Here is a 23,789-nt window from a genome sequence, read left to right on the forward strand (position 1 = left end):
AAAATAATCAGATTCTTCTTTTCCTTTCATTGCTAGTGTTAATCTACTCCTTTCTGCCCAGTCTTAATATTTCCTCAATCCCGTTTTCATCTTTGGGGATTTCTTCAGCTTTCCAATTGTGTGCAAACACAACTCTAGCCACCGTTATTATAGGAATAATCAAATATACATTTTCTTTACTATGTTTCCCTGGTAAGATGCCCCCCCAAGAACAATTCAGGTTTGAAGTCAGTATGTTGCTCGGTCATCTTCTCCAACCCCATTCGGATTCTTGCCCAGTATTTTTTTTCTGCTTTTGTGCATGTCCACCACATGTGATAATATGACCCCGACATTTGATGCCATTTCCAACATTTGGTTGATTTGTCTTTGAACGTTGGTTTTTTTTGCCAATCTTTCAGGTGACATGCGCCGAATATAAAACATTTTGTGCAAATTCTCTTTATATGCAGTTGCCATTGTTCATTTATATGAATTTCGTTCCCATAGTTTGTCCTTGGTGGTCTTTATTGCTGATTTACACCGGGTTTCGCTTAATACTTATTACGAGCAAAATAAGAGTTACTAATAGTAATAGCAATAATAGTTGCTAATTTCTATTTTTCAGAGATTCCACAGCTATGTTGAGGTTCCTCTATGCTGCCTTCTTCTCCTGCCTGTTGGCCACAGAAGCCTGGGCTCACAAAGCTGGAAGACTTGGTTGTCACCTACACTGTAAGCTTCAGGTGTGGGGACCAATGGACAGACAGAGAGACAGACAGACAGAGAGAGGGAGCCATAAAAGGAGAACATTAGCAGGGGTGGTGCAACTAGGGAGCAGCAACAAGGACCTCTTAACACAGAGGGAGCTTTGGGGATGAAGAGCAGAATTGGAATTGCTTTGACATGGAGATGCTTCTGGTCCATGTTGTGCATTCACCATAACAGAATAACAGAGTTGGAAGGGACCTTGGAGGTCTTCTAGTCCAACCCCCTTGCTCAAACAGGAGACCCTTACAGAATAACAGAGTTGGAAGGGACCTTGGAGGTCATCTAGTCCAGCCCCCTTTGCTCAAGCAGGAGACTCTTACAGAATAACAGAGTTGGAAGGGACCTTGGAGGTCTTCTAATCCATCCCCCTTGATCAAGCAGGAGATCCTTACAGAATAACAGAGATGGAAGGGACCTTGGAGGTCTTCTAGTTCATCCCTTTTGATCAAGCAGGAGACCCTTACAGAATAACAGAGTTGGAAGGGACCTTGGAGGTCTTCTAGTCCATCCCCCTTGATCAAGCAGGAGATCCTTACAGAATAACAGAGATGGAAGGGACCTTGGAGGTCTTCTAGTTCATCCCTTTTGATCAAGCAGGAGACCCTTACAGAATAACAGAGGTGGAAGGGACCTTGGAGGTCTTCTAGTCCATCCCCCTTGATCAAGCAGGAGATCCTTACAGAATAACAGAGATGGAAGGGACCTTGGACGTCTTCTAGTCCATCCCCCTTGATCAAGCAGGAGACCCTTACAGAATAACAGAGGTGGAAGGGACCTTGGAGGTCTTCTAGTCCAGCCCACTGCTTAGGCAGGAAACCCTACATCACTTCAGAGCCCTCATCCGAGCCTTCCCCAGACTCCAGGACTGGCCCAGGTTCCTCCCCAACCTCCTCACTGTCCGACTCTGCTGCCAGATCCTCCGGCCACTGGCGAGGCACAACAAAAAGAAACAACGCCATTCTATTTTTCTCTTCTCGCCAGCTTTCAACGTCACCGTCCGGAGTGACCGACAGGGCGCCTGCCGGGGCACTCGAGCCATCCAGGCCTGTGTGGGGTACTGTGAGTCCAGCGCTTTTCCCTCCAAGTATTCGGTGCTCCTTGCTAGCGGCTTCAAGCACAACATCACCTCCGTCTCCCAGTGTTGCACCATCAGCCAAATGCAGACGGTGAGAGAATTCAGAACGGGCTTTTCCCAGCTTTTTTCAGAATGAAATTATACGGGTAGTCCTCGGCTTAGGACAGTTCGCTTGGCGACCGTTCAAAGTTATGGCGGCACTGAAAAACACGACCGTTTTCCCAGTTGCGAACTTTGCAGCATCCCCGAGGACAGGAGTCAGCAAACTGCGGCTCCGGAGCCGCATGTGGCTCTTTCCTCCCTCTGCTGCGGCTCTGTCACCGGTCGGCGCCACAATTTTGAGAGGAGCTTCCAGTGGGGGTTGGGGGAAGACAGAGAAGCACAGTGCTCCAGGAGAAGACTCTATGGCAAGGGGAGGGTTTTCCAGTTGTCTCCTCAATTGATAGGGCTTTCGGTTAGGACAGGTAGAGGAAAAAGTACGATGCGCTAGGAGGAGACTCTATGGTGGGGGAAACTGAACTTCCGGTCAGCTCCAGAATTGAACAGGGGGCTTCCAGTTAGGACCTTTGTGGCACCCGGAGTTTTCTTTTCTGTGGGAAACGGGTCCAAATGGCTCTTTGAGTGTTTAAGTGTGCCGACCCCTGCCCGTGATGGCGATAGTTGCCAGCATGATAGTCCTCAGCTCCGATGTGCATGGGTGCGCCGGCCAACTGTTTTTCGGCCTTCCGGAAGGCAGGGGGAGGCCGTTTTCGCCTTGCCCAGGCTTCAGGAAAGCCTTCAGAACCTGGGGAGGGCAAAAACTTCACCACCACCACCATGTGGGGAGGGTGTTGCATGCACATGCGTGCAGGGGGCAGGGGCATCATGCTTGTATGCACAGGTGGGTTGGACAATTTAGAAGAAGTTTAGCTATCAGTGCCCTAGGAGCCCGTGATCAAAATTCAGACACTTGGCAACTGGTTCATATTTACGATGGTTACAGTGTCCCCTTTTGCGACCTTCCGACAAGTGAAGTCGAGGGGGAAGCCCGATTCACACTTAGTAATCATGTTTCATATCTTGGCACCTGCAATGATTCACTTAGTGACCGCGGCAAGAAAGGTCCTAAAATGTGGGCAAAAGTTCCCTTAACAAATGTCTCACTTTTGCAACAGAAACTTTAGGCTCAATTGCGGTCGTATGTCGAGGACTACCTGCCTTATGGAATTCTGGCGGCTTATACTGGTACAGGGGATCCTCAGCTTACGACCATAATTGAGCTAAAATTTGTTGTTACTAAGTAGAACGTTTGTTAAATGAGTCCTGCCCCATTTTTGTGACATTGCAAAGGCGCAGCTCCACTGGTTGTGTAGCTTTTGTAAGTGTTCAGAAGTGATAGTAAGTTCATAAGCGTTCATAAGCGCTGATAACCCGGAGTAGCCCAGGTATACATTTATCCCAATCCTGTATTAGAGGGAGCCCCCTTGTGGAGTACTGCGAAGCCGTTACCATGGCAACTCCCCTGTGCTGTACAGTAGAAGCCATTTTAAGGCACAACAGGCTGTATCTTAACAGAACATGAATCCAAAGTGCACACTGTCACTGTCAAAGGGACTGTGACCTGACATTATAGATATAATTCAGTCCTTTTCATTTCAGCGGCCCAGGCATTCCAGAGTTATGCTGGGACACACACACATGGACACACACGGACACGGACACACACCCCGAGGGGTGCTAGGAGTGTCTTACCCCCACAATATTTTTGTCCAGAGAGTAAGTTATCTGTGTACCAAGTTTCCAAGTTTGGTTGAAATTGCTCGAGGCATTCCAGAGTTATGCTGGGACACGCACACATAAACACACACACACACACACACATATATATATAATGATAGATATAGATAGATAGATAGATAGATAGATAGATAGATAGAAAGAGATAGATAGATAGATAGATAGATAGATAGATAGATAGATAGATAGATAGATAGATAGATAGATAGATTTTGCACGGTTTTGCAGGGCTGAGCTGCAAAGAAAGAGCAGGATGATAGAATCCCAGTGATATCAAATGGGTTTTGTGTGTGTGTGTGTTGTTTTCCTCTGCAGGTGAAACTCCGTCTGCGTTGCAATCTCGGCTTGCAGAAAACGGTGGACATTTTCACCGCCAAGGCCTGCCGGTGTGACGTGTGCCGCCTCTCCAGATACTGAAGCGCCTCTGATGATTTCTGCAGCCCCCAAACAAGGCCCAGCAAAGCTGCTCAGGGGATTCTGGGAATTGGGAAGCCCAGGCATCTTAAAGGTTTCCAAGGTTGAGAAGCCCAGGACCAAAGGACTTTCGGCCACTGTCCTTCGGCTCAAGCGGCCCGTTTGCGTGTTTTTTAAAAAAAGAGACACGTTTAATTCTGCAAGAAATTACAAGGGGGATTTCTGTGTATGAGGGAAGCCAGGTTGAGTGGGCAATCCCTCGAGTTCTTTGGGGTAATTTGGCAGCTGAATACATTGCGTTTTGGTTTTTTTTTACAATGGTTATGTGTGTTTTGTTTTTTGTGTGTTTGTTGATAAGTTTTAATAGTTGGACGCTGCTCAACCAAAGGACAGAAGGAAAAGAGGGAGGAAGGAAAGAAAAAGAAGGGAGGGAGGGAGGGAAGGAAGGAAGGAAAGAAGAAAAGATAAAGAAGGGAGGGAAGATGGAGAGAGGCAGAGGGAGAGAAGGAGGAAGGGAGGAAAAGGGAGGAAAAGGGAGGGAGGGATAAAGGGAAGAAGGAAGTAGGAAGGGAGGGAGGGAAGGAAGGAAGGAAGGAAAGAAGAAAAGATAAAGAAGGGAGGGAAGATGGAGAGAGGCAGAGGGAGAGAAGGAGGAAGGGAGGAAAAGGGAGGAAAAGGGAGGGAGGGATAAAGGGAAGAAGGAAGTAGGAAGGGAGGGAGGGAAGGAAGGAAGGAAGGAAAGAAGAAAAGATAAAGAAGGGAGGGAAGATGGAGAGAGGCAGAGGGAGAGAAGGAGGAAGGGAGGAAAAGGGAGGAAAAGGGAGGGAGGGATAAAGGGAAGAAGGAAGTAGGAAGGGAGGGAGGGAAGGAAGGAAGGAAGGAAAGAAGAAAAGATAAAGAAGGGAGGGAAGATGGAGAGAGGCAGAGGGAGAGAAGGAGGAAGGGAGGAAAAGGGAGGGAGGGATAAAGGGAAGAAGGAAGTAGGAAGGGAGGGAGGGAAGGAAGGAAAAAAGAAGGGAGGAAGGGAAGGAAAAAAGGAAAGAAGAAAAGGGAGGGAAGGAAGGAAGATGGAGAGAGGTGGAGGGAGAGGAGGGATGGATGAATGAAGGGAAGGAGGAAGGAGGCAGGGAAGGAAGGAAAAAAGGAAAAAGAAGGGAGGGAATAGAAGGAGGGAGGGAAGGAAAGAAGAAGGAAAGAAAATGAAGGGAGGGAGGGAAGGACGGAAGGTGGAGAGAGGCGAAGGGAGGGAAGGAGAAAAAAAGGAATGAAGGGAAGAAGGAAGAAGAAAGGTAGGGAGAAAAGGAAGGAAAGGAGGTGGAAAGACAGAGGGAAGAAAAAAGGAAGGAGGGAGGAAAGGAGAAAGGAAGGGAGGCAGGGAAGGAAATAAAGAAGGAGGGAAGATAGAGGCGCAAAGGGAGAGAAGGAGGGAGGGAGGAAAAAGGGAGGGAAGGATAAAGGGAAGAAGGAAGGGAGGGAGGGAGTGAAGGAAAAAAGGAAGGAAAGAAAAAGAAGGGAGGGAGGGAAGGAAGGAAGAAATGCTTCATCCAGAAACGCTTTAAGCATCTTCCATTGGGGTGGGGGGGTGGGGGAATACCGGGATTAATTTTAGCTTTGCCCAAGAGGACCGAATCGATTCAGAACTGGCACGAGGCTTTCACCTCTTCTGCTAAAAGGCAAATGTGGCTGAAGCATCTTTTGTCAGTTGGACATCCGGGCTGCATTCCCAAGTGGGAGAACGCACAGCAACGTGACTCTCAAACAAGGCTTTGGACATTCAGAAGCACAAAAGACACAAACCTTTGCTGTGCAATTCTCTAAAAGTGATTTTAGTGAAACCAGGCTTCTTAATAGCAGTGACTGGGAGAGGCATCTTGGAGTCTTAGTGGACAACCAGCTAAATAGGAGCCAGGAGCCAAAAAAGCCAATGCAATCCTAAACTGCATTAACAGAGGGATACAATCAAGATCAAGGGAGGTACTAATACACTCTATAAAGCCTTAGTAAGGCCACACCTAGAGTCCTTCATCCAGTTTTGGTCCCCACACTATAGAAAAGAGGTTGAGAGTCTGGAAAGAGGGCAGAGAAGAGCAACCAGGATGATGAGGGGACTGGAGGCTCAAACATACGCTGAACGGTTGCAGGAACTGGGCATGGCTAGTTTAATGAAAAGAAGGACCAGGGGAGACAGGATAACAGTCTTCCAATATTTGAAGGGCTGCCACAAAGAGGAGGGGGTCAAGCTATTCTCCAAAGCCCCAAGCCAGGAATAATGGATGGAAACTGAACAAGGAGAGATTCAATTTAGGAATAAGGAAGAATTTCATGGCAGGGAGAACAATCAACCTACGGAACAAAGTTGCCTTCAGAAATTATGGGAGCTTCATCCCTGGAGGCTTTCAAGAAGATAAAGGACTGTCATATGTCAGAAATGGTGTAGGGTCTCCTGCTTGGGTGGGGGGTTGGACTAGATGACCTACACGGTCCCTTCCAATTGTTAATCTGATTGATCTTCTGGCATCCCATATTGCCCCAGGAAAGAACGTAGCTGCTTTCAAGAGAGGCTCTATATTCCTAACCCTGCTACTAACTTAACAGCTGAAGTGATTCGCTTAACAACTGAAAAAGCCAGAGAGGTTGTAAAATGGGCAAGAGAGGTTGTAAAATGGGGGCAAACTCACTTAACGATCACATAATAGATACAACCGTTTTGTGATCTGAAGCGTTAAAAGGGCTAAAAGGTTGCCTCATTTGGCGGTAATGGAAGTTGTAGAATGATGAGAAAGCTTTTACTAAGATGACAATCCCAAATTCTTTTCTGTTCTGGGAATTTCGGTCCAGGAGGGGCTATTTTCTCAAAGAGTTGAAGAATAAGAGTCTCTGTATTAGTGTGAAGTATTAGTACCACTTTACAAAGCCTTAGTACAACTAACACTTCGAATCCTGCATCTAGTTTTGGTCGCCACGATGTTAAAAAAAAATGTTGAGACTCTGGAAAGAGTGCAGAGAAGAGCAGCAAAGAGGATTAGAAGAATGGAGGCTAAAACACACGAAGAATGGATGCAGGAACTAATTTAATGAAAATAAGGACCAGTGGAGACATGATAGCAGTCTTCCAGTATTTGAGGGGCTGCCACAAAGAAGAGGGAGTCAAGCTATTCTCCAAAGCATTTAAAGGCAGGACACGAAGCAATGAATGGAAACTAATCAAGGAGAGAAGCAATCTAGAACTAAGAAGAACATTCCTGACTAATAAGAACAATTAACTGGTGGAACAACTTGCCTCCAGAAATTGTGAGTGCTCCATCACTGGAGGTTTTTAAGAAGAGGCTGGACAGCCATTGGCTATCGGGGCCTCCTGCTCAAAGCAGGGGGTTGGATTAGATGACCTCCAAGGTCCCTTCCAACCCCTGTCATTCCATGTTCCTTTAGCACCAGAAAATTGGGACTCAATTTGTAATAGCAAGTCAAGGATTACCTCTATGAAACACCGAAAGAATGACAGTTTCTTTATGTTGAACATCATCTGATTATCATTACCTTAATTTTGCCAAGACTGAATGGTTCTTCCATCAGAAGGTTTGCTCTCTTTCTCTTATTCTACAGATTTTTTTTACAGATTAACAAAGTTGGAAGGGACCTTGTAGGTCATCTAGTCCAACCCTCCCTGCCCAAGCAGGAGACCCTACATCATTTCTGACAGAGGGCAGTCCAGTCTCTTCTTGAAAGCCTCCAGGGATGAAGCTCCCACAACTTCTGAAGGCAACTTCTGTTCCATGGGTTGATTGCTCTCCCTGTCAGGAAATTCCTTATTTCCAGGTTGAATCTCTCCTTGGTCCGTTTCCATCCATTCTTCCTTCTCTGGCCTTCAAAGGTGCTTTTGAGAATAGCTTGACCCCCTTCCTCCTCTCTGTGGCAGCCCCTCAAATATTGGAAGATGCTCTCACGTCTCCCCTGGTCCTTCTCTTCCCTCGACTAGCCAGGCCCAGTTCCTGCAACTGTCCATTGTCTGTTTGAGCCTCCACTCCCCCCATCATCCTGGTTGCTCGTCTCTGCACTCTAGTTTCAACCTTTTTTATAGTGTGGTGACCAAAACTGGATGCAGAATTCTAGGTGTGGCCTTACTAAGGCTTTATAGAGTGGTATTAGGACCTTCCTTGGTGTTGATTGTATCCTTCTGTTAATGCTTCTCTCGAAGCGGAGTTCTGCATTGCGCAAGGCTTGATTTAAATGACTTTGATCCTTTTCAATCCTCACATTTTACAAGTCGTCTGTCTTGCCATCTGTTATTATCACTGGAATAATTGATATACAGGCAGTCCTTGAATTATGACCGCAGCCGAGCCCGAAACTTATGTTGCTAAGCGAGACATTGGTGAAGGGAGTTTTGCCCCATCTTATTGCTTTCCTTGTCACATTTTGTTAAAGTGAATCCCTGCAGCTCTTAAGTTAGTTGACACGGCTGCTAAGTGAATCTGGCCAGGTTTTGCAGATATCGGCCTGGCAGCTCTCCAAGCCAGATGAGGTCTGTGACCGTAAATCCTCCCTTGAAAGACTTTGCTGGATGCGAATGAGCAGAATTCACAGTCAATTAATAAAAGGACTCCTTCTCGGGACAAGGAGTTTGCTTCACGCTCTTGGGAAGCCTCTGTCAGAGTCCCTGAATCTTGGCTGGCAGGCAGGTGTGAAGTTCCCTCTGCCCTCGGTTGAGAAAGTGGGTGGAGAGAGGAGGTAGGGGAAGGCTGGGCCCAGGTGAGAAGAGGCAGCCAGGTAAGGGGGGAGTGGGTGGGAGCTTAAATACACCTTGGGTGGATGAAGAGAGGAAAACCGCGGAGGAAAACTGCAGATCTCTCAGGCGGATCAGGTTAAGTGGCTAAAAGAGAGTCGGGGTCTCGTTGGCTGGAGATCTAATGCAGATCCACATTGGGATCTCGGCTGGGGAAGGGGATTTGGAACAAAGACAAAGGCATCCGAGAAGAACTGTGCAGAAAAAATAATTCTGCATTTTTCTCCTTGCGGATCTCATTCAGGAGACTGGTTTTTAAAAAGTTGAAAAAGTGGGGTACTTGGGAAGAGGGGATTTAAGTGTGTCTGTGTAAATGGTTTTTTATTGCACCAGTCTTTGCTTTAGGCTCTCGGGAAGCTCAGTCAGAACACTATTAATCCCTCTGATTTCAAACCGGGAATCCCTGAATCTTGGCTGGCAGGCAGGTGTGAAGTTGCCCCTCCCTGGGTTGAGAATTGAGTGCAGAGAGGAGGAAGGGGAAGTCTGGGCCTAGTATGCGCTTGCGCAGAGTGGCCGGACGAAGGGAACAGCTAAAGAGCAGGGGCCACAGCTGGACGATGAATGGCCCCTCCCAGAGGAAATAAAAGAGGAGCAAAAGGGGCGTGGAGCAACCTGGAATTAAGGAGAAACTTCCTAACAGTGAGGACAATTAACCAGTGGAACAGCTTGCCACCAGAAGATGTGGGTGCTCCAACAATGGAGATTTTTTAAGAAGAGACTCGACAGTCACTTATCTGCAATGGTGTAGATTCTCCTGCTTGAACAGTGGGCTGGACTAGAAGACCTCCAAGGTCCCTTCCAACTCTGTTATTCTGTAAGGATCTCTTGATTGAGCAAAGGGGGCTGGACTAGATGACCTCTGAGGTCCCCTCTAACTCTGTTATTCTGTAAGGATCTCCTGCTTGAGCAAAGGGGTTGGACTAGAAGACCTCCAAGGTCCCATCCAGCTCTATTCTGATTCTAATCGAAACCTTCCTACATTTTCTTTTGAAAAGTTTGAAAGACACTTCTCTGCTGATTGGAGCGATGCCCCCGCCCCACTCCGGACCCAGAGCAGCCCCCCCCCCCCCCGCAACACCGCTTGGGACATGAAACTTTCTCTTTATTGACTACAGAGTCGTCCAGCAAAAGGAACAAGGGGGGGGGGAAGCGGGAAGGTTTCGTGATCTGGAAACTGTTCATAAATAGACTCGCCCTCACCCCCCGCCCACCCCCCACAAAATATCTCTCTAGCAGCTCCCTCCCAGGTCTACCCTGCCAGCCCCCACTTCGACCACCCCACTGGCCCTCCCCTCCAGTGCTTTTGGGGGAGGGGTTCTTCTCCTGTGAAAACTACACCAGTGGGGTATTCCTAAATTCGATTATATAGGAGTGTTTCTCAACCTTGGCCAACTTGAAGTCCGGTGGACTTCAACTCCTAGAATCCCCCAGCCAGCACAGCTGGCTGGGGGATTCTGGGAGTTGAAGTCCACCGGACTTCAAGCTGGCCAAGGTTGAGAAACACTGATATAGGAGAAGAATCCTATCCGAGTGGCCGACTACAAAAAATCAACTGCAATGAAAGCCGTGCCCCCTTTCCCTCCCTCCCCCTCCCCACCGAGGGTCTGTTTTTGGGTACCAAGACTGTGTTGAGGTGATCATGCCTAGTGGGAAGGGAGGGGGTCTTTAACCTTGCACTCATCTCCCACACATGTGGACTTTTACACACGCACACACACACACGCTCTAATGCCGTAATGGCGAAACTACAGCCTGCGTGCCAGAAGTGGCACACACAGCTCTTTCTGGGGGCACACGCACCAGCTGGTGTTCGCAGATGCCAGAGAACTGCAAAAAGGCCTGAAAACGGCCAAAAAACCCAGGCTGTTTTTAGGCCATTTTCTGCACTGTTTTCAGGTTGTTTTGGGGCCTTTTTTGAAATGGCCAGGAAAATGGCCTGAAAATGGCCCAAACAACAGCCAACAACAGGCCATTTTCTGGCCATTTGTGGGCTGTTTTAGTCCATTTTTTCAGGCTGTTTTGAGGCCGTTTTTGGCCTGTTTTTCAGGCAGTTTTTGAAATGGCCAAAAACTGGCCTGAAAACCAGCCTCAAAACAGCCCAAACAGTAAAAAACCAGGCAGTTTTGGGGGGCGTTTTCTGCCCATTTTTCATGCCATTTTTCAAGCTGCTTTTTGGCTCATTTTTCAGACCATTTTTGGGCCCATTTTTCAGGCTGTTTTTGAAATGGCCAAAAACAGCCTGAAATGGCCTGAAAAAAGCCCAAACAGTGAAAAAACAGGCAGTTTTTTGGCCATTTTAGGCCATTTTTCAGGCAGTTTCCTGCCCATTTTTCAGGCCATTTTTGGGCCCATTTTTCAGGCTGCTTTTTGGCCCATTTTTCAGGCCGTTTTGGGGCCCATTTTTCAGGCTGTTTTTGAAATAGCCGAAAAACAGCCTGAAATGGCCTGAAAAAAGCCCAAACAGCAAAAAAACCAGGTAGTTTTCTGGCCATTTTAGGCCCTTTTTTGGTCCATTTTCCAGGCCGTTTTTGAACTGGCTGAAAAATGGCCTGAAAACGGCCGCAAAACCAGGCATGCGTGCACTGGCCAGCTGGTTTTGGGGTTTTCGGCACTCCGTGCATGCGCACACACGCACTCATTCATGCACATTCCAATTTAGGCCCTCGGTGCCGAAAAGGTTCGCCATCATGGCTCTTATGCAGTGGTTCCCAAACTTGGCAACTTTAAGACTTGTGGACTTCAACTCCCAGAATTCTGGGAGCTGGCTGGAGAATTCTGGGAGTTGAAGTCCACAAGTCTTAAAGTTGCCAAGTTTGGGAACCACTGCTCTAATGCATATAAAAACACAAAACCTTTGGTGGAGAGAAACTTCGTTGTTAATCTGGATGGCAGGATTCCAAAAAAAAATTGGGTGGGTGGGTTAGAGAAGAGGGTATCATGCTACCTGCAGCTGTGGCCTGGCACTTAAAATTAGGGTTGAGGGGTCCTTGTTTTCTTGCAGACGTCTCGTGACCCAAGGAGGTAACCTCATCAGTGCGTCTGACATCCACCCTCGGCCATCAGCAGCTAAAAAAATACGAATGCAATCCTTGGTGGCATAAACAGAGGCATAGAATCAAAAGCAGGTGGAGTATTAGTAGCGCTTTATAAAGCCTTGGTGGAGTCTTTATTGCCATTGTGCAAAATAAATACAACGAAATGTTTTTTTTTTAGCTTCACTGGTGCAATCCATGAGAAGGATTAGAATGTTATTATTAATATATTATTATATCAACCATATATTATTAGAATAGATTAGAATATTGCAACCAGTTTTGCTCAACGCATTGCAAAAAAAGATATTAAGACTTTGGAAAAAGTGCAAAGAACAACAACTAAGATAATTAAGGGCCTGGAAACTAAAACATGTGAAGAATGGCTGCAGGATTTGGCTCTGGCTAGTCTAGAGAAAAGGAGGACTAGGGGGACAGGATAGCAGTATCCCAGTATTTAAGGAGCTGCCCCCCAAAATAGGGGGGTTCAACTTATTTTTCAAAGCACCAGAGGGTAGGACAAGAAGCAATGGATGAAACTAATCCAGGAGAGAAGCAACCGGGAATTAAGGAGAAACTTCCTAACAGTGAGGACAATTAACCCGTGGAACAGCTGGCCACCAGAAGTTGTGGGTGCTCCAACAATGGAGATTTTTTAAAGAAGAGACTGGACAGTCACTTATCTGCAATGGTATAGATTCTCCTGCTTGAACAGGGGACTGGATTAGAAGACCTCCAAGGTCCCTTCCAACTCTGTTATTCTGTAAGGATCTCCTGCTTGATCAAGGGGGATGGACTAGAAGACCTCCAAGGTCCCTTCCAACTCTGTTATTCTATATCTCACTTGAGCAGGGGGCTGGACTAGATGACCTCCAAGGTCCCTTCCAACTCTGTTATTCTGTAAGAGCCTCTTGCTTGAAGAAGGGGGCTGGACTAGATGACCTCCAAGGTCCCGTCCATCTCTGTTTGGATGGACTAGCATTGATGTAACTGAGTTGGTCATGAAACGTTTGCAAGAAAACAACCAAGTTCAATCTTGAGCTATAAAAATTGGGGTTTAAAAAGAAATAAATGCTTCTCCGCTCAGTCTCCATCCAGGTGCAATGAGGATGGAGAACCCACTTCAGGTAGCTTTCCAGATGTTCGGTGTCTCTGAGCATCCCAAGCCAGATGCTGAGGCCTCCAGAGGAAGGATTCCATTGCTTTCCAGGTGTTCTTAGGAGCATCCCCACCCCCACCCCGGCAAGGACCATCAGAGAAGGCTGCTGCGGTGGGTTTCTTGCATTGCCATCCTGCGATGAGACTTTGGTGGCTGAGAATGACTCTCCTGCATACTACATACACAACAGGCACACACACACAGGCATACACATACATGTACACACACACACACAAAATGAGATAGGCATATCGCCTGCTGCAACCCCTTTGAAGTCACACAGTGTCCTATCCAGCAAATATCTCTTCTCTGAGGTCAGGAACCCAGGGTGGAGGAGGAAGAGGAGGGGAGAAGGAAAGCAGATAGGGGAAGGAAAAAAGGAGGAGAAGGGAGGAGGAGGTAGAGAAGATGGAGGAAGGGAAGGAGGAGGAGGAGAAGAGCAGGAGGAGGAGGAGGAGGGGAAAAAGGAGCAGGAAGGGAAGAGAAGACGGAAGGAGGAGAAGGAAGGGGAGAAGGAGAAGAGGAGGAGGAGGAGAGAAGGAGGAGGAAGGGAAGAAAAGACAGAATGAGAAGGAGGAGGAGAGAAGGAGGCGGAAGGGAGAAGACGGAGGGAGGAGAAGGAAGGGGAGAAGAAGGAGAAGAGGAGGAGGAGGAGAAGGGGAGAAGACGGGAAGGAGGAAGGGAGGAAGAGACAGAAGGAGGAGAAAGGCTGAAAGGGGAAGGAGAAGAGAAGGAAGTTACACTTGCTTTGGCCCTTGCAACGTGCACACAATGTGCTCTTCGCTCTGATCCTGTGCGGGGTCTCTCTCTCTCTTGTGTGTGTGTGTGTGTGTGTGTGTTTCTCAAACAGAAGAAAGGGGGGGCACACAGATACACACATTCCATGTGCCCACCCACCCCTCTGAGCTGCAGAAGACAAAGTGAAGACTGCCTGCAACCTCTCTCTCTCTCTCTCTCTCTCTCTCACACACACACACACACACAGCCAGACACAACTGCGAACCCACACTAACAACTGCTGTTAGCAAACATTTATTCTCCACCACCACCACATGCACGCATCTTGCCCATGGTCTCTCCCAGGGTGGCACCCCCACTCCTCTCTGCCAGGACAAGCCACCCCCCTCTTTCAGAACCATCCTTCTGCCTGCTGCGCCCCCACCCCTCAGCAAAAGTGGAGACTGGCCCTTTGGGGAAGGAAGCGGGGAGGGGGGGTGCACTTAGGAGGCAGGGAGGGGCTCTATGGCCATGGGTCAGGGTTACTAGTAAGGGGGTGGTGGGCATTTTCGCTGCCCCAGAGGACCATGGGAGAGGGGGTCTGTGCTCCTCCCCCTCCCAGTTGGGTATTGCACTCCAATTCTCCCCCCCCACCCCCAAATAGATTTGGGTCCAACAGAGAACAGGGTCAATAACCCCCCCCCTTCCAAAACCTGTCTAGCCATTTCCCCCCCAATTGTCTCTGCAAGATTGTGGCTCCCCTATTATTTACAGGCCCATCCGTTTTAGGCGAGGGGGGCGGCATCGCAGCCCAGACGGGGCTTTTTCCCCCTCCATCCGCTGCCCCCTAAAAACTCTCGTGTCCTTTTGTGTTCCGGCTGGCATCGCGGTGGTGGTGGGGGCAGCCGAGGATGGGAGACCCAACTCGGGAGGGGGGGAAAACCAGCTGTCTCGGCCTGGGAGGGATGGACCGCCGCTCCCACCGCCCACGAGAGGGGGGGGGGTTTCCACTTCCAGGGGCGGAGGGGCTCCTAGCTGGCCAGGGTGCGTTGCAGGTTCAAGCGGTTCATCTTGGCTTCCTCCAGGCCTTGCAGCTTCTGCAGCTGAAGTTCGTCCAGATGCCTCCACAGCTCCTGGCGCTCCTTCTCCTTCTTCAGCTCCCTGCGGGGGAGGGGAGGGAGGAAGAGGAGGGGGGAGGGTCAGGGGCAAAGAAAGAGGCTTCCCATTCAACCACCACTCCCCGGCCCATCAACCCATGGGACAGAAGTTCCCTTCAGAAGTTGTGGGATTTTCATCCCTGGAAGCTTTCAAGAAGAGACTGGGCGGCCCTTGGTCAGAAATGGTGTAGGGTCTCCTGCTTGGGTGGGGGGTTGGACTAGATGACCTATAAGGTCCCCTCCAACTCTGTTATTCTGTATCTGTAACTTGAAGGGCTGTGGGCTTCAACTCCCAGAATTCCCCATCACCATCTCCCCACCCCCACTCAAACCGTTCACACCCTCGCACAAACACACTTACTGCTGCTTCTCCACCTTGTAGGAGGCAGTGAGTTCATCGAAGAGCTTGCCGTTCATCTCCATGAAGGTCTTGAGGACGTTGTAGACCAGGGACACAATGGTCCTGGGAAGAGAGGTAGGACGGGGTAGTGAGGACAAGGAAAAGAAGAACCTGAGACACACGAAGGGGACAGACATCCCTAGAGTCCCACAACTATGACAACTCGCCATGGCCAACTCGCCATGGCCAATTCACTGCAACCAACTAGCTATGGTCAACTCTTCATCGGCCTTTGCCATGGCCAACTAGCCATGATCAACTCTTCATGGCCAACTTGCCATAGTTAACTCTTCATGGTCAACTCACTGCAGCCAACTAGCCATGGTCAACTCTTCATGGCCAATTTGCCATGGGTAATTCACTGCAACCAACTAGCCATGGTCAACTCTTCATGGGCAACTCACTGCAGCCAACTCGCCATGGCCAACTCTTCATGGCCAATTCCCACAGCCAACTAGCCATGGCCAACTCTTCATGGCCAACTCACTGCAGCCAACTCGCCATGGCCAACTCTTCATGGCCAATTCGCCACAGGTAACTCACTGTGGGACAAGAATCACATGAATATCGAAGAGGTGGTTGAACAGAATCGTTAAGGATGCCAAAGGAGGGACGAAATAAAATGCAAAGAACAAAGATGATCATATTTTTTTAATTATTTGAAATAACACAATTGAATTGTCCCCTACTGAGTCGGCTACGGCGAGTTGTCCCATTCTGACTGACCAGGAAGGCAACCTACACCAGGTGGTCATTTCCTGGAGGGGGAGGGGGGCTTTTTCCCCAGGTGGGTTTCCTAACTTTTGAGAAAGCCCGAGGAAGTCCTCGTTCTCTGACCGAGTTCTCCCCGCTGCTGCGCACCGCCGGACTCACGGGTTCCAGTGCTCCTTGGAGACGCGGTAGAGCGTGCCGAAGATGGTGGGGAGCACCGTGTGACAATTGTCCTCCACCAGGCTCAGGATGTATTCGTTGTTCCAGAAATAGAGAGCCCGTTCGGCCACCTGTTTTAGGGGACAGAGGGAAACGCCATGAGGATTTGAAAGCCCCCCCCCCAAGCTGCCTTCAAGCGAGGTAGTCCTCGACTTACGACCCCACCTTTCTGTCGCCACGTGAGACATCGATTAAGTGAGTTTTGCCCCATTCCCCCTGCTAAACAAGCCGGTTGTTAAGTGAGCGCTGTCCCGTTTTACGTCCTTTTCTTGCCGCAGTTGTTAAGTGAATCACTGCAGTAACCTGGTTGTTAAGTGAATCTGGTGTCTACCGTTGGATTCTGCTTGTCCGCAAAAGGGGAATCAAGTCACCCCGGCACACTGCGGGTGTCATAAATGTGAGCCGATCGCCAAGCGGCTGAATTTTGATCACATGACCATTGGGGTGCCTCAGCGGTCGTTAAGTGCACAAAATGGGCCCTAAGTCACTTTTTTGAGTGCTGTTGTGATTTTGAACAGTCACTAAATGAACTGTCGAGGACTGCTTGTATCCTTGACTTGTGATCATTCATTTAACAACCATTCAAAGTTACAACACTGGAAAAAGTGACTTAAACGATGTTTGCAGCATCTGCAATCACAGGTGTGTGTGTGTTTGTGTTTGTGTGTGATGGAGAAGCCGGCTTCGCTTAACAACCCTGTTGCTAACTTAACCCCTGCAGTGATTCTCTTAACAACGGTGGCAAAGAAGGTCGTAAAACGAGGCAAAACTCACTTTACAACTGTCTTGCTTAGCAACGGAAGTTCTGGACTCAGAATTTGTGGCCGTATGTCGAGGACTCCCTGTAACAGTGTAAGCCGCCAGAATTCCATATTACGGGGAGTCCTCGACTTACGACCACAATTTGATCTGAATTTTGATCACATGACTGGGGGAAGTTGCAACGGTCATAAGCGTGTGAATAATGACTTCTTTCAGTGCTGTTGTAGCTTTGAATGGTCGCTAAATGAATGGTCACAAGTAGAGGACTACCTGCAAGGCAGTCTTTGGAAAAAAAAAAGAATTACGACCAACGGCTTAACGATCGTTCAAAGTTACAACGGCTTTGGAAAATGTGACTTATGACCCATCCTCAAAGTTATAACCATCTCGCTTCCTACCCTTCGGTCATTTGATCACAATTCATCCACATTTGCTGGCTTCCAATCAGCCAAATCAATTTTTGGGGGGGGGGGCAGATTTACTTAGCAATGACACGATCCACTTAATGACCGCAATAAAAACTACTGTAAAATGCAGTCCTGGTCCCTTGGCGTCGCTTGGTAATTGAAATTCCAACTGTGGTTGTATGTTGAGGACGACCTCAGCGATGCGTTCCGCCACCCCTTTTCCTTTGCTACCCCCCCCCCCGCAAGGCACCTGGAAGTGGGGGCTGGCGATGCATCGGGCCACTTGCTTGAACAGCGGCTCCTGGATCTTCACAAACTGCGAGGGTTCGATCACATCCAGGATCTCCTCGATTTCCCCCAGGAGCATCACCTGGTCAGGAAGGGAGCAGAGGGAGGGGATGAAGGGAGGGGGAGACCCTCCAGCTGATGCCTTTACAAGGCCTGACCCCCCCCGCCCCCCAGGCATGCAAACCGCCGCCCCCGGCTGAGCCAGTGGTGGGTTCCACATCCCGTTACAACCGGTACGCTGCGCACGGGGCCGGGCATCCGAGTCGGGCACGCTCGCTGCGCACGCCACTGCCCTGTGCCACCCAGCTGCTTGGCGGAGGTCACGCAGGCCCCTGTGCGTGTATGTGCAATTGGCCGGTTGCGTTATAAACTATGGAACGCAGGTGGGTGGTTGGGACAAACGAGCCACCATACTGGTATGGTGGCCACTTCTCCCGGCCTACTACTGGTATGCTCATACCAGGCCGTACCTCCTGAAACCCACCATTGGTTCCTACCCGTTCGGGCGAACTTGGCCGGACACGCGCCCGAACCGGTTCTATCCTCGGTGGCGCCAGCTTCTGTTCTGCACATGCGCAGAACAATTGTTTCATTGAAAAAATGTAATCCCCTCCCCCTTTTCTAGTGTTGTGAATGCGCATTGGCCTTTTTAGGGGCAGCGGCGCATGCACATATTTTTCACGCACCAAACCGGTTAGTAATGCCGTCAGGAGCCCAGGAGCCCTTCGGTACCTACCTCTTTTTGGGTGCAAGTCTTTGGCCAGTATTTCAACAGGCCCCGTATCACCTGCCGAAGAAAAAATAGATTTATTTATTTATTTGCATTTAGCGCCTGGTATCTGTAGAGGTTATTCAATGGCTGAGATTAATATTTAGTTCAAATAGGGTGACAGCAAATGTGGATGTGCACACACACACAGACACACTATATACATATATACAGTATATCACAGAATTGAGTACGTCACAGTAAATATTTAAGTATATCTTAAATACAGAGATTACAGTTTACACATTCATGGCTGTGTGTTGTGTTATTTTGAGGGGACAGCACATTGACTCTGTTATACAAGTTGTATACTCACTACTTTGTATTGTAGCCAAGTGTCATTTCTTCAGTGTTATTTAAGATAGTCTTAAATATTTAGAAAATGTGAAGGGATATTTACTCACTTCTGAGATATACTGTATAGCTCACTAAATGGAGGGTTGTAAGTTGAGAACTACACACACATATATTGTAGGTGGGAGAAACGGTCATACGTCAATACACACACAGTATGTATATACATACATACTATATATGTGTCTGTCTGTCTGTCTATCTATCTGTCTATCTATCTATCATCTATCTATCATCTATCTATCTATCTATCTATCTATCTATCTATCTATCTATCTATCTATCTATCTATCTATCATCCATCCATCCATCCGGCTATCTATATCTCTATGTATGTCTGTCTGTCTGTCTGTCTGTCTGTCTGTCTGTCTATCTATCATCTATCTATCTATCTATCTATCTATCTATCAATCATCCATCCATCCATCCATCCATCCATCCATCCATCCATCTGGCTATCTCTCTCTCTCTCTCTGTCTGTCTGTCTGTCTATCTATCTTCTATCTATCTATCTATCTATCTATCTATCTATCTATCTATCTATCTATCTATCATCCATCCATCCATCCATCTGGCTATCTCTCTCTCTCTCTCTCTGTCTGTCTGTCTATCTATCTATCTTCTATCTATCTATCTATCTATCTATCTATCTATCTATCTATCTATCTATCTATCTATCTATCTCCTCTATCTCTATCATCTATATCTATCTATCTATCTATCTATCTATCTATCTATCTATCTATCTATCTATCATCCATCCATCCATCTATCTGGCTATCTATCTATATCCTCTATCTCTATCATCTATATCTATCTATCTATCTATCTATCTATCTATCTATCTATCTATCTATCTATCTATCTATCTATCTATCATCCATCCATCTATCTGGCTATCTATCTATATCCTCTATCTCTATCATCTATCTATCTATCTATCTATCTATCTATCTATCTATCTATCTATCTATCTATCATCCATCCATCCATCCATCCATCCATCCATCCATCTATCTGGCTATCTATATCTGTCTGTCTGTCTGTCTGTCTATCTATCATCCATCCATCCATCCATCCATCCATCCATCCATCCATCCATCCATCCATCTATATCCTCTATCTCTATCATCTATCTATCTATCTATCTATCTATCTATCTATCTATCTATCTATCTATCTATCTATCATCTATCATCCATCCATCCATCCATCTATCTATCTGGCTATCTATATCTGTCTGTCTGTCTGTCTGTCTGTCTATCTATCTGTCTATCTACCTACCTATCTATAAACATACATACATACATACATACATACATACATACATACATACATACATATATATATATATATATATATATATATACACACACACATACACACACACACACATAAACATACAGTATATGTATGTATGTATTTATGTATCAGAGGTGGGTTTCTCCCAGTTCGGCCTGGATTGGGCGAACCGGTAGTGGCGGCAGCAGGAGGTGCCGCCCACCTGCCCGCATGCGCAGAAGCGTTGTGTGCAGGTATGAGGCGCGCACAAGCGAACCGCTAGTAAAAAAAATGGAAACCCAACACTAGTATGTATGTACGTTTGTATCTATGTTATGGTAAAGGTGCCTCTTGCAGATATATGCTAGTCGTTCCCAACTCTAGGGGGCGCTGCTCATCTCCGTTTCAAAGCCAAAGAGCCAGCACTGTCCAAAGACCTCTTCGTGGTCATGCCGCTGGCATGACTCAATACCGAAGGCGCACGGAACACTGTTCCCTTCCCACCAAAGGTGGTTCCTATTTTCCTACTTGCATTTTTTAACGTGCTTTCGAACTGCTAGATTGGCAGAAGCTGGGACAAGTCACGGGAGCTCACTCCGTTACGTGGTGCTAGGGATTCAAACTGCTGAACTGTTGACCTTTCTGATCAACAAGCTCAGCGTCTTAGCTTCTAAGCCACCGCGTCCCCTATACAGCTTGGACAAGAGTGTCAATGTGCTGTCCCCTCAAAATAACGCAACACACAGCTATGAATGTCTAAATTGCTGTCAACAAAAATGAGCAGATCCCGAAGTCATCGGGTCCAATTGTCAATATTTTATGTGCCATTATTTCCCAGCGCTGCCTTAACCCTCTTGGGCATAGAGCAGCGGTCAGTTCTGGCAGAGACTACTGCCGGTTCGCTCAGGGGTGTGCGCGCATGCACAGCACAACTAAAATTGCTCTGCGCATGCGCAGAAGCAAAAAAACCAAGAGGTTCAAAGATGTGTCACTGCTGGTTCTATCACGGAGCTGGTGGATGTTGGAGACCTTGCACCATAAAATGGAGTGGGAATTGCAATGGGACAGATGTCATAATGTAGTTCGGACAACCGATAGCGGAAATTTTGAGTCATTGGAAGAACTGGTAGGGGAAATTTTGAGTCATTGGGAGAACCGATAGGAGAAATTTTGAGTCATTGGGAGAACCGGTAGAGGAAATTTTGAGTCGTTGGGAGAACCGGTAGGGGAAATTTTGAGTCATTGGGAGAACCGGTAGGGGAAATTTTGAGTCGTTGGGAGAACCGGTAGGGGAAATTTTGAGTCGTTGGGAGAACCGATAGGGGAAATTTTGAGTCGTTGGAAGAACCGGTAGGGGAAATTTTGAGTCATTGGGAGAACCGGTAGGGGAAATTTTGAGTCGTTGGGAGAACCGGTAGGGGAAATTTTGAGTCGTTGGGAGAACCGGTAGGGGAAATTTTGAGTCGTTGGAAGAACCGGTAGGGGAAATTTTGAGTCGTTGGGAGAACCGATAGGAGAAATTTTGAGTCATTGGGAGAACCGGTAGAGGAAATTTTGAGTCATTGGCAGAACCGGTAGAGGAAATTTTGAGTCATTGGGAGAACCGGTAGGGGAAATTTTGAGTCGTTGGAAGAACTGGTAGGGGAAATTTTGAGTCATTGGGAGAACCGGTAGGGGAAATTTTGAGTCGTTGGGAGAACCGGTAGGGGAAATTTTGAGTCGTTGGAAGAACTGGTAGGGGAAATTTTGAGTCATTGGGAGAACCGATAGGAGAAATTTTGAGTCATTGGGAGAACCGGTAGAGGAAATTTTGAGTCGTTGGGAGAACCGGTAGGGGAAATTTTGAGTAGTTCAGAGAACTACCAAATGCCACCTCCGGCTGGGCCCAGAGTAGGGTGGGGATGGAGATTTTGCAGTATCCTTCCCCTGCCATGCCCAACTAGCCACGCCCACAGAACCAGTAGTAAAAAAAAATGAATTTCATTACCGCTTGGTGGGGTTGGACAGTTCTAGAAATTCAAAGAGTAAATGAAAAGAAAACTCCGGCTCTTGATCGAAGGAGCCTCTCGCACTCAGGGATGCAAAATCTCGCCCAGCCCTCCCCCTCCCCCCGCTGCAGCCGTGCCCCCTACCCTGCGGCTTACCCTCCCGCCCCTGTGCGAAAGTCAGACTTACGTGTTCGGTCAGCGTGGCGTCTTTCTCCAAGAACTGGACCACGCAGTAGGCCAGCTGCAAGAGAGGAATCCGGGTGAGGAGCCAAGGAGCCTCTCGGAAGCCCCGGAGCGCCCCAAGGGCTCGTCTCCGGCACCCACCCTCCCCCAGGGATCCTCACCTGGGCGTGGAAAATGGAAAGCGATTTGACGGAGTGAAGTGGGATGAGTACCCGTACCAGGAACTGCTTGTGTTCCGCCTTCAAGGGCAGCGCGAAGCCGTTGATGATGCTGAAAGAGAAGCCGGAGGGTGTGTTACGAGAGGGAGAGAGGGTCGTCCCCTGCAGGGTCGTTGTTGCAGCAGCCAATTTCTCGTATCGGTGTCAGGGGAGCTAAATTGGGGCTTCCCAACTAAGCGGCTTGGATGATTGGATTTCAACTCCCAGAATTCCCTGGCCAGAATTTCCCAGAGGTTGAGAAACACTGAGCTAGATGAATTTAAGAATAATCTCCAGTTTAACCATTTTTCTTCTTTCTTTCTTTCCTTCCTTTCCATCCTATCCCCTCCTTTCCTTTCTCTTTCCTTTCTTCTCTTTTTTCATTTTTTTAATTCTTTCCTTCCCTTTTTTGCTTTTCTTCCCTTCCCATCCCCTTCTTTCTTTCTTTTTCCTTTTTCTTCCTTTTCTTTTTCTGTCCTTCCTTTCTTCCCTTTTTTCTTCCCATCCTATCTTCCTTTTTTTTCTTTCATTCTTTCCTTCCTTTCTTTTTCCTCTTTCTTTTCTTTCCTCTTTCTTTTCTTTCCTCTTTCTTTTCTTTCCTTTCTCTGTCCTTCCTTCCTTCCCTTTTTCTTCCCATTCTATCCCCTCCTTTCCTTCCTTCCTTTTTCTTTTTCCTTTCATTCTTTCCTTCCCATTTTCTTTCTTCCCATCCCCTTCCTTCCTTCCTTCTTTCATTTCTATCTCGCCTTCCTCCCTTCCCTCCCCGGAGGGTCCTCCTTCAGAGATGCTCTCCTGGATCTTGCCCTAAAGCAGGGGGTTGGACTTGATGACCTCAGGGCTACCTTCCGTCCCTTTGAAGAACGGGGAAAGGCCACCCTTACATGCCCTTCAAAAACATTGTTTCCCCCCCCCCAAGCCCTGAAACATTTACCTCCCAAGGATTTCTAATAATTCAGCCACTCCGTTGAAATGTTCCATCTCGTAGATAAACCTGCCAGGGGGGAAAGAAAAGCAGAAACAGGAAAAGTTTTATTCTCCTCGTCGTCTTCTCCAAAGACTGAGGATGGCAAGTAACCCTCCCTCTCCCCTTGGCCCCCTTCCCCATCATCTTCACCTTCCTGAAACACAACAGGGAGCTCCTATATACACAGCAAAACGCTTGAAGGTACGACGGGGTTGAAAAAAAGCCACTTGTGACCATTTTTCGCACTTAACAACCATTGTGGCACCCCCGTGGTCATGTGATCCAAGTTCGGACCTGATTCGTGCTTATGACGGTCGCAGCGCCCCCAGGGGTCATGCGATTCCCCTTTTGTGAACTTCTAGCCTGCAAAGTCGACGGGGTAGAGCCAGAATCGCTTAACAAT

General features: G+C 47.8%; 2 protein-coding genes across 2 annotated transcripts in view; one reads left to right on the top strand and one right to left on the bottom strand.

Annotated features, from left to right (window-relative positions):
- Positions 1-620: 620 nt before the first annotated feature.
- GPHA2 (glycoprotein hormone subunit alpha 2) lies at positions 621-4,018 on the top strand. Its single transcript, XM_032234332.1, has 3 exons — positions 621-714; positions 1,732-1,916; positions 3,917-4,018. Exons 1-3 carry the CDS (start codon positions 621-623, stop codon positions 4,016-4,018), a joined length of 381 nt encoding a protein of 126 aa, XP_032090223.1.
- Positions 4,019-13,671: 9,653 nt separating this feature from the next.
- Positions 13,672-23,789, bottom strand: part of PPP2R5B (protein phosphatase 2 regulatory subunit B'beta) — a 43,544-nt gene continuing 33,426 nt past the window's right edge. The window contains exons 6-13 of the mRNA XM_032233767.1: positions 23,354-23,413; positions 22,387-22,495; positions 22,230-22,283; positions 18,387-18,437; positions 17,613-17,732; positions 16,137-16,264; positions 15,225-15,326; positions 13,672-14,867 (exon numbers count right to left, since the gene is read on the bottom strand). Of these exons, the coding sequence (XP_032089658.1) occupies positions 14,738-14,867; positions 15,225-15,326; positions 16,137-16,264; positions 17,613-17,732; positions 18,387-18,437; positions 22,230-22,283; positions 22,387-22,495; positions 23,354-23,413 (754 nt within the window). The 3' untranslated portion in view covers positions 13,672-14,737. The remainder of the gene's footprint in view (positions 14,868-15,224; positions 15,327-16,136; positions 16,265-17,612; positions 17,733-18,386; positions 18,438-22,229; positions 22,284-22,386; positions 22,496-23,353; positions 23,414-23,789) is intronic.

The sequence above is a fragment of the Thamnophis elegans genome, chromosome 17 (genome assembly GCF_009769535.1).
Source record: "Thamnophis elegans isolate rThaEle1 chromosome 17, rThaEle1.pri, whole genome shotgun sequence".
NCBI classification, from domain to species: domain Eukaryota; kingdom Metazoa; phylum Chordata; class Lepidosauria; order Squamata; family Colubridae; genus Thamnophis; species Thamnophis elegans.